The 10,934-nt window shown below is 38.1% G+C and overlaps 2 protein-coding genes across 2 annotated transcripts; both read right to left on the bottom strand.

Moving 5' to 3' along the window:
- Nucleotides 1–369: 369 nt before the first annotated feature.
- LOC125205377 (putative UPF0481 protein At3g02645) lies at nucleotides 370–2,428 on the bottom strand. Its single transcript, XM_048104269.1, has 2 exons — nucleotides 2,169–2,428; nucleotides 370–2,103 (listed from the first exon to the last, which is right to left on the bottom strand). Exons 1-2 carry the CDS (start codon nucleotides 2,352–2,354, stop codon nucleotides 574–576), a joined length of 1,716 nt encoding a protein of 571 aa, XP_047960226.1. The 5' UTR covers nucleotides 2,355–2,428; the 3' UTR covers nucleotides 370–573.
- A 4,768-nt stretch (nucleotides 2,429–7,196) lies between these two features.
- On the bottom strand, nucleotides 7,197–9,286 carry LOC125205378 (putative UPF0481 protein At3g02645). The gene is made up of 2 exons (XM_048104270.1): nucleotides 8,911–9,286; nucleotides 7,197–8,776 (listed from the first exon to the last, which is right to left on the bottom strand). Exons 1-2 carry the CDS (start codon nucleotides 9,094–9,096, stop codon nucleotides 7,277–7,279), a joined length of 1,686 nt encoding a protein of 561 aa, XP_047960227.1. The 5' UTR covers nucleotides 9,097–9,286; the 3' UTR covers nucleotides 7,197–7,276.
- Nucleotides 9,287–10,934: the final 1,648 nt, after the last annotated feature.

Here is a 10,934-nt window from a genome sequence, read left to right as displayed (position 1 = left end):
TTTTATATTGGTTTTATAATAAAATGAGTGAATTGAGTTAGTGGAACGTGGAACCTACTTACTATTTATGGTGATTCTTAATTGGGGACGGACCGAAATAGAAAAGTGTGACTCTTAATGGGGGACGGAAGGAGTACTAACTTATTCCACTTATATTGTATTATAGCTTTTTCCACCAAATTTTATTTACATATCTTAAAATTTGCATTAAGTCAAAAGCGACATTTAATACTCATTTATCTTAGAATTATATAATAAAAAACGACCAAAACTATGTGTTCTTATCATGTTTTATTTATTTATCTTCCGTACTAGACCACCCCCAAAGTTATTCGAAACTAGACAAGGAGGATATATACATATCACACCTTTACAAAAAGAAAACATTTTATCATATGGCAAACCAAAAAGGCAGAATACTTACAACCACATTGTGGTGTTCCCCCAATAATTAAGGATGACAAATAATGGAAAGTTATATCCAATCACAATAACCACACATAAACACCCCAACAAAAAAGTTACTCTAAAACACACCATACACATCCTATCTCAAAAACCCTACCAAATTTTCTACTGATTAACATTGGGATCAAGTGGCTCAAGAGCTTCAATCGGTATAATCCGACTGCAAGAATAAACTTGGCAAAACGCCTGCATAAACATGAGAAGCAGCATCGCTATCGCAGCCAAAAACGTCAGAATCTTCCACGACCCAAACACATAATCCCTCATAAACTTCCCCATTCTAACCCTCCACCTCTCGCTGTAAAACTTATTCACATCCGCAATCACCGTATCCAGCGAGGGCACTTTCGTCAATCTCACCGACTTGCTCATCCCATTCCACATCTCCGCCACCTCCTTCTCGCTCTTCAGATGGTTCACAATTATCCCCTTCCCGCATAAATACTTCGCGTCCACGTCCGTGTCCACGATCCCGTTCATCAGCTCCACGTACCGCGCCAGCACCAGCGGTCCTGGCGCGCTACACGCCTCGTACGCCACCAGATTCCTCAGCACGACCTCCGAGTTCACGTCTAGGTTTATCACCGGGACGTGGAACGTCAGGGTCTTGCTGTCGAATCTGATGCCGGAGATTCCCTCGCTCGCTGCAACGAACTGGACTCCGGCCTCGGCCAGCTGAGTCACGGAGGGGATCGCGATTTCTTCGAGGAGCGGAGGCTTCTGGCTGGCTCCGGCCTCTTCGTCTCCTTCCCCGTCTTCCTTCTTCCCCTTGTGGAACGTCTGGAACGCGTTTTCGATCGGCTCTTTCAGCATTTTCACTATGGGGATTTTTGTTAGAATCGTCCATGGCAGTTTTACGACTAATTTCAAGGGTTTCGATAAGATCACGCGCTTAATCAACTCAATCGGCCCTCGTTTCAGCTTCGACAGCATCCTCCACACTAGATCGGCCAGATTTCGGAGGTGGCTCGGCTCCGCGAACGTCTCCTCCTCTGTCTTCTCCTCCTCCTTGTTTCCGCCGCCTTGGATTTCAATTTCGTGAGTGTGAAACGACGTAGTTTCGGATTTGGGGACGATGAAGTGGTACAAAAAGTCAAGTAAATGCGCGTGCTCGCCAACCGCGGCCGTCTCCGGCTTTTCCGCTGGCTTGAACGGCGACAGGTCGCTGCTGAGCGACGTCATGATCGCGAGCAGCTTCAGATCGGCAGTCTCTCTCGAAGCGAACTGGAGCTCGAAGAGCATTCTCATGACGAAGAACGGGATCTGATTCTCGAGCATGAGGAGGTCTCGGAGGATGGAGTTGTGGGCGGTTTTGTTGCCGGAGGCGTCGATGAGGTGGCAGAGGCCGGAGGGGATCTTGCCGAGGATCTTCCCCTGCTTGATGCCGCAGACGCGGATGAACTCGAAGACGAAGCAGACGTCGACGGCCATCATCCAGGCGAGGGCCTCGGGGCCGTAGTTGAGGGGGCGGTGGTAGCAGGCGCGGATGCGGTGGTCGTGTTTGACGAGGCGGTCGACGAGGGTCTGGAGCTTGACGTTGTGGAGCTCGCGCTGGATCCGCTTGGCCGCGGCCACCTTGTACCGCTCCATGTCGTAGAGCTCCAGGCGGAGGTGGTGGTACGGCCCGATCGCCACCTGGCATAGAAAATTGTTTCAGTATATAAAAATGTAATATGAAATTTATTTGATTGGTAAGCCACCTGCTGCGGGATGTATGAGTCTGGATCACATATCAATAGGGGCTTTGGAACTCCGAAGATTGTGACTGGGATTTCGATTTCTTCTTCGAGCTCCTCGTCTAGGGTTTTTCGGATTTTGGCGACCCATAGGGTTTCGTCGAACTTGGAGCCGGGGTTTGTTAGGATGCTTTGTTGGAAGAAGGACATGGTGGTTGAGGCTTGGTTTGGTGTGTGTGTGTGTGTGAATTGGAGTGTGGAGTTTATGGTATAGTAGTATTTATAGGGTGAATAAATATGTAAAGAAGATGAAAATGAGTTGGTTATAGTGGAAAGTTCATTGGACTCACTCTGTACATGTTTCACGTTTCGAAAAATGAAACCATTAAAAATGAGGGAAAGATGTAGATATTTGAATCAATAGTAAAGTGGTTGGGTGTGAGATTTCCCACTGAAGTTTCAGGACACACGCCATATGTATTAATATCTCTATGGTATATTGGAATATATTGTACTATGTGTGTATTTATGAGAAATTGAAGTAAGGGTGGCTTACATAGGGTGGATGCAAAAATTTGTTCTACTAGACGTTAGTATATATTTTAAATTTTAAGTTTGGAATATGAAAATAAAATTCGTTGGAAATGTGTTGGAATGTATAATTTTATATGATCAATAAATTAATTAAGGTGAGATAGAATGCCAACCTTGTCTTTTCACGGGTCCAAGTTTCGTATTGAGATATATTTATAAGTGCTTAGTAGTTATGCATTTCAAATTTCTCAGAGAAGTAAGTAAAGGAATAATACAGCCCAAATATTGGGCATATATGATCAACTTTAAATTAGTGGGCTAAAACCGAATTATTTTTTTAATGGGGTATTAAATGATAGAGCAAGGAACTAACTTTTTTAAGTTAAAAAAAACGTGGGGTAAAGATGAAATGTTGGAACATCATGAGGTGTGAAGAGTGAACTAACTTTTCCTTTAATTATTATTTTTTTAAATTAAAAATGGTCCACATCTTGACATATATGTACTGTTTTTGGTCTTTCTGTATTAATACTAATAATTTGTCAATTTATGTGTGTCAGTCATATAGAAAATGATATCTAGAGCGATTTTTTCCCCATAAACAATAAATTAATGGAAAAGATAATACATGTAGCTCTTTGTCTCAGTTATTCGTAACGTTAAACTAATAAACAGTACTTGTGGATAATTCTGAAAACAAAGTAGAAAATGAATAAAACCAATTACATTAGCAGTTCGTTGCTTCGTGATAGATTAGATGTTTCCTATATTCGTTAGTTTCTTTTTTAGGCCAGCTTTGTAAAAAAAACAAATCTGTTCATCTGTATATTGTAGTATTAGTAAAGAAAATGTTAGCTCTAATACTATTTTATCTTAATATATTATTGTTATCATCTATTGAGCGATGACTCACTATATATTTTTTGTTATGCTGCTGCGTTGTCACTATATATGTAATTTATTGGAGTGGTGGAAACGCTTCATGTTTAATACTAATTCACAACCAATCCAATCAAATTAGCAACACAAAAAATAACTTAAAATACTTTAGATAATGACTGAGCAATTATAGTGCTCATCGCTTTGAGTGAGCTATAAAAAACCTACCTATACTCTATTGGCAACCATCCTTGTCAATCCCAATCAATGAAAAAAATATTTTCTGCAATCCTTTAATATGGCATTAAATAATTTTTCACAATTTGTCCTAATTTAATACTACTACTACTAACTAAAAAAAACTCTTCCAACCTCGAGAGCTCATTTGGACATTATAATTCTCTGTCTTCTCTTTAATTCTTATTCTTTACTTTTCTGACTTTCTTTTTCTGACTATACAGTTCAAAAAGAAAGCTTTAATTAGCTTAATTTTGATGGTTTGTAAACGAAGCATCAAAGTAATCATAGTGTAAGAAACAAAAGTGGAACATTGGTTCTGTGACATGGGCATATTTGGGTCAAAATTTGTTCAATAAATTTTATAATGACGGTAATTGCTAAGTTGCATTTAATTTCTTGGTGAAATGGGCCATATTGTTGAACCATTACTTTCACGTTCTGATTTTTCCCTTTTAATTAATATAGAATATATTTGATGTGAATGGCCATGCCTAAAGTCAAGATGCTGAAAGGTATCGTTTTCGATCAATCAAGAACTTAATTCTCAACAAAAGATAAGCTAAGATGCAACTATATATGTGGTGTAGTTTTAATTCATTGCAAATTAAGCTGGCCCAAACTGTAATTAATAAGAGATTCTGAATGGATCTTGATTAGTACAGTATATTATAGTTTAAGAATGAATAACTAAAACCAATCATATGCCAATCAAGTTCTTTTTATAATTATATGGAGTAAATAAAAAAACAACTAATTTTTGTATATATATTGGGGCTCTTTTGCTTACAAACACAATGATTGGATGCTACTTAATACTATAATAATATATTTAATTCATCATATATATATATATATATTTGACCAATTAAAGTTACTTAATTTTAATCAAGCTAATAAATCGAAGGTGATGTTAAACCACTAAAATATGCAGTTCAATATTTAATTGGGTTATTTAGAAAGGAAAAAGAGAATCACTTTTTAGGATTCTTTTAGCCAAGTATTTTAAAAATCGGAGCAACGAGCGATTTAATAAAGTTTGTTAATGATTCAATCGAGCTGCATGCGCTAACTAATTTATAATAATAACTAATAACTTTCAATTCTGTGTATTAATAATATAAAAATATAATTATATTAATACAACATGTAAATTTAAATATCAACACAAAGACATAAGTTTATCAACACAAGAAGATTGATAAATTTATGTCTTTGTGTTGATATTTTTAACCAATAATAGATCCAGAAATCGAAACTTGTGGGGTCGAATATAATACAAAAATAATAGTAGTATAATTATTTAAAAAAATATTTAGGGGTGCGTTAAAATGACAACACTCTTAAAATGACACTTTGACACCACGCTAGACTACAATATTATATATGCTAGACTGCAATAGTATAAACGTTAGACAGCAATCTACAACAATCTATAGATTGCAGTCTAGCGTATTGGATATTGCAGTCTGCGTCACCTTGCAGTCTAGAGTATTGGATATTGCAGTCTAGACTCTAGAGTATTGGATGTTGCAGTCCGCGTAAATTTATCCTTGTGAATTTTTTATGACTGCCACATGGCAGCTGATTATTCGTCCACGTATACAAATGATTGGCTAGGAACGGTGGTATGGGGTTATTTTAAGAGGGGTTATCATTTTAACACATCCCTATATAAACTATTACTCCCTCCGTCCACGAAAATTCGTCCCGGTTTGACCGGCACGGGTTTTAAGAAATGTAATGAAAATTGAGTTGAAAAAGTTAGTGAATTGTGGGTCCTACTTTTAAAGTATTAGTTTTATAATAAAATGTGAGTAGGAATGAGTTAGTGGAATATGAGGTCCACTACCGAAAATGATAAAAGTGAAATGGGACAAATTTTGGGGGACGGACGGAAATGAAAAACTGGGACAAATTTTCGTGGACGGATGGAGTACAATTTAAATTTTTATTTTTAATGATATATTTAAATATTTTTTAAATAAATACTTTCATGTTTATCAATAATTGAAAAAAAATCAATAAATAAAAAAATATAAATATAATTATCTTCCATTAATCAATGGATCTATCTTTTATTATCACACTGTAGCAACTAATTTAATAATGGGCCCTTTTAGCCCATTTAATTAAAAAAATTGATTGAATAAAATAAGCGTTAAACGTATCTTTTTCTTCATTTGAACTCTCTGCTCTTTCTATGTGTCCATTCTGTCTCCATCTCTCTCATCTATTCTATTTTACTTACGAATTTTCTTTATCTCCCATTTTATTTACTGCAGAGGCTGAAGGATTGTGGTGGAAGTTCGCCGCTCGCGGTCAAGGCGGAGCTCCGTGGGGTCAAAGATGGAGTTGTGCGGGATCTCGGAGGTCCAAGAATGGAGTTTCCGGCAGTGCTCGTAGGACCACGGTGGAGTCGATCGACCCCACTCAACCCCACCTAGGTCCGTCAAGGTTTTTAACATAAAATTGATATTAGTTATTACTATAACTTAGTTAGTATTTGATCAATGATCACACACCTCTTGATTCAATTAATCATATCGATTGAACATAATTAGTTGAACTAAAATTATACTCAAGTATATAAATACTTTATCTAAAAAAAAGTTAAAAATTAGTAAACGTAAAAAAAAGGTGAGGAATTAAAAGTTCTTGTTAGCCCAAAGTAGACTGGGCCATTCTAACTTTTGTGTTTCGTGGGCTTAGTATGGAAGATGAAGACCTCTAGTCCAACAAAATATTGAGCATTTAGGGATTATATTGAAACATCTCAGATTGAACTCAAAATACTTATGAGCCTTAAGAAAATTTTAAAAAATGTTTATAATCTTAGAAAATACAAACAAAAAGTAAAAAAGAAAAAAGACCATGTCAGGCTTGCGGCTATTCTAGTACTCCCTCCGTTCCATAGTAATAGAGTCATTTTACCATTTTGATACATTTCATAGGAATAGAGTCATATTCTTTCTAGTAAAAGTCAACACATTTTTCCACACATACTTTACTCTCTCTTACTTTTTTCTCTTCATCTTTCTACCTTTTCCATTTTCCATTTTATTCTCCCTTTACTTAATTCACCTAACATAATTTTTCTTAATCTCTGTGCTGAAAAGAAACGCCTCTATTACTATGGAACGAAGAGAGTAATTCTTTAAAGGTATGCATGCCTTCTAGAATTCTACTACTCCTCATCAGGTCACTATTGCAATTTGAACTATTTTTGGTTACTTAGACTTAATATTATGCTAACTTATTTCACTTATACTATTTAATTATAAAATTAATATAAATAAAAGTAAGATCCACACATTTTACTAACATTTTTACATTAATCATCCTTTATAAAGTTTTGAAAATCCCGCTACCGATTTTATTGTGTCCTAGTAACATAAAATCACTACCAATTTTCCTGGCTACATATTTATACACTTAAATTTCATCTCATGTACATGTACAACATATTCGTACCTAAATTACTAATCAAGATTGGGGTTGAGGGGCTGTAGAGCTTCAATCTTGGGGAAAATCCTACTACATGAATAAATCTGACAGAAATCCTCCATACACACCAAAACCAGCATCACTATCGCAGCCACAAACGTCAGAATCTTCCACGACCCAAACACATTATCCCTCATGAACCTCCCCATTCTAACCCTCCAATGCTCGTTGTAAAACTTATTCACATCCACTATCGCTTTATCCAGCAGGGGCACTTTCGTCAATCTCACCGAGTTGCACATCCCATTCCACATCTCCGCCACCTCCTTCTCGCTCTTCATATGATTCACAATTATCCCCTTCCCGCATAAAACATTCGCGTCCGCGTCCGTGTCGATGATCCCGTTCATCAGCTCCATGTACCGCGCCAGCACCAGCGGCCCTGGCGCGGTACACGCCTCGTACGCCACCAGATTCCTCAGCACCACCCCCGAGTTCTCGTCCAATTTTATCACCGGCATGTGTAGGGTTAGGGTTTTGTTGTCGAATTTGATACTCGAGATTCCTCCGCTCGTGGCTGCGAACTTCACCCCGACCTTCACCAGCTGTGTGACGGAGGGGATTGCGATTTCCTCCATCAGCGGAGGCTTCTCGTGGTGGCTTGAGCCGGATTCTTCGTCCTCGTCCTTCTCCTTGTGTAGCGTTTCGTTCACGCGTTCGAATTGGTCTTTCAGAATTCTGAATATGGGGATTTTCATCATAATCGTCCAGGGAATCTTCACCAGCAATTTCAAGGGTTTCCAGAAGATGATGCATTTCACCACACGAATAAACCCTAATATTAGTTTCGATAGCAGACACCATACTGAACAAACCAGCTTACACAGCTTTGTGGGCTCCGCCTCCGCCTCGCACAGCTCTTCCCTCTTCCTCTTCTTCTCCTTCTTCGGATAAGGTATGTCGGCTTCTGGCACGATGAAGTGGTACAGAAAGTCGAGCACGTGCGCGTACTCTCTCACCGCGGCCATCTCTGCCTTCTCGGCCGCCTTGAAAGGCGACAGAGATCTGCTCATCGACGTCAGAATCGTGAGCAGATGCTGATCCGCCGTCTCTTTAGAACAGAAATGGAGCTCGAGAAGCATCCTCATGACCAACAGTGGGATTTGATTTTCCAGCATGAGCAAGTCTCTGAGGATGGAGTTGTGGGCCATCTTCTTCCCGGAGGAGTCGATGATGTGGGAGAGGCCGGAGGGGACCTTCTTGAGGATCTTCCCTTTCTTGAGGCCGCAGGCGTGGGTGAACTCGAAGGTGAAGCACGCGTCCAGGGCCATTATCCAGGCCAGGGCCTCGCTCCCGAAGTTGACCGGGCGGTGGTAGCAGGCGCGGATGTGTTGGTCGCGTTTCATGAGGCGTTCGACTAGGGTTTCGAGGTCCACATTTGGGAGGACCTGCTGGATGCGCTTGGCCGCCTCGACCTTGTACCGCTCCGTGTCGTAGAGCTCCATGCGGAGGCGGTGGTACGGCCCCATCGACACCTGCGACGTACAATTTTTTTTTCCAGTAAGGGCTACACAGACACTTTTCAATAAAATATGTTTAAAATTCGAAAAATAGATTGGTAGGGGCTTAAGCGCCTGTGAATGACTTAAGGTGTTTCCACCAATGGTACCTGTTGTGGGATATAGGAGTCCGGACTAAACATCATTAGGGGTTTTGGAACTCCGAAGATTGTGACTGGGATTTCGATTGCTTCATCGAGTTCTTCGTCTAGGGTTTCTCGGATTTTCGCCACCCATTGGCCTTCGTTGAATTTACAGCCTGGGGTGGTTAGGATGTTTGGTTGGAAGAAGGACATGGTTGATGCTTGAATTTGGTGTGTGTGGAGTTAATGGTGAAGAGGTATTTATAGGGAAATTAAATATGTAATGAAGATGAAGTGAGTTACTTGTAGATCATTATCAAATGGGATACACTCAAATCTTATCATTCAATCGAAAAATGAAACTACAATTACGGAACTAAGTTATAAATATGTTTCACGTTTAGTAAGAGTAAATCATTTTTAGAGAGAAAGAGAAAGATGGATGAAGGACCATGCCATTGATCTGGCATTGTGTACTATGTACATACAAAAATTGTCTTGATCTATTTTTCTTGATAAACGATCAATTTTATGGAAAACAAAGTCTGTCAATATTATATCTAGTTGCAAAAACAAGTTGAAAAATTGCATGATTATATTGGTGATTTAAGTTTGAGATGAATGAATAAGTACATAAAATTATGGTCTTTAACGAACTGACACTTTAACGTAACTAAACAAACTTTTCAACATAGTATCAACACGATATTAACACAAGGTAAAATTTCAACATTTTTATGTCAACACAATGTCAACACGATATCAACCGTTGACATTGTGTTGATATTTTCTGTTGATGTTATTTTGTCATCTGTTGACATTTTCTAACGGTCCAGATCATAGTTTTAAGTTTGTACAATATATAGAGTTTTGCATTTGATTATATCCCATACTCTAGGCCATGTTTGGTAGAGGTGATAACTCATCTAGGGATGGAAATCCATGAACAAAAATGTCATCTAGGGATGGAAATCCATGAACAAAAATGACATTTTTGTTCATGGATTTCCATCCCTAGATGAGTTATCACCCCTACTAGGGCTGACAATTTTTGGCACGACACGAACCCGCACGAAATAAATGGGTATGTGTCAATGCTTATTGGGTTAGTATCCTTATCGTGTTGACACGATAAGGAAAATTTCGTGTCGTGTTCGTGTCGTGTTCGTGTTACACGTTAAGTATATATAATATTAATTTTATTTTTATTTATTTTAAAATTTTAAAAATTAAAATTAAAATTTTCATATTAGAAATAATATTAATATATTATAATATTATTACTAGTGTTGTTATCGTGTTGTGTCGTATATGTGTTGTTATCGTGTCGTGTTGACCCGAAATGGTTCGTATCGTTAATGGATTTGTGTCGTGTTCGTGTTGTGTTCGTGTCTGAGGGTAGCGGGTCGTGTTCGTGTTCGTGTTTGGAGTTTTCTTAACAGGTCGTGTTCGTGTTTGTTGTTATCGTGTCATGTCATTATCGTGTCGACTGGTAGGGGTTAGGGGTGACAAATTGTGCGTGTTGTGTCGTTATCGTGTCGACACGATAACGACACAACACGCACAATTTGTCACCCCTAACCCCTACCAAACATGCCATATATATATTATTCTTATTTTTATTGAAGTTTTTACATAATTGTTACCATGCAGTTTATATATCGACGTGAAGAGGAGTCCGTGACTATATATTTTTCATTGTTGGATCTATGATACTCCTCAAAAATAATACAGTACTATAAATTTATGTAAAGGGACCATTTTACAGCAACGACATCGTTAGGACCATTTTACAAATGCAATTAAAATTGCATGTCTCAATAAATTTTTATCGTTTTCACACCTTATCTAATGCTAATTGGTTCTGAATATTTTCTTCCTTTTTTTGGGATTTATAATTTCCGTATAAAACACAAATATAACTAATAAATACAAAACAATACATGTTGGTCTCACGACTCTCACCATATGGATGTTTTTTTATGATATATATAAGTAGTGTCTAGGAATGCCAGGTATTTCATGTACTACTACTATTTTAATGATACAAG

This window comes from Salvia hispanica, chromosome 2 (assembly GCF_023119035.1).
Source record: "Salvia hispanica cultivar TCC Black 2014 chromosome 2, UniMelb_Shisp_WGS_1.0, whole genome shotgun sequence".
Taxonomy (NCBI): domain Eukaryota; kingdom Viridiplantae; phylum Streptophyta; class Magnoliopsida; order Lamiales; family Lamiaceae; genus Salvia; species Salvia hispanica.
Note: the sequence above shows the minus strand (reverse complement) of the source record. Positions and strands in the feature narration are given on the sequence as shown.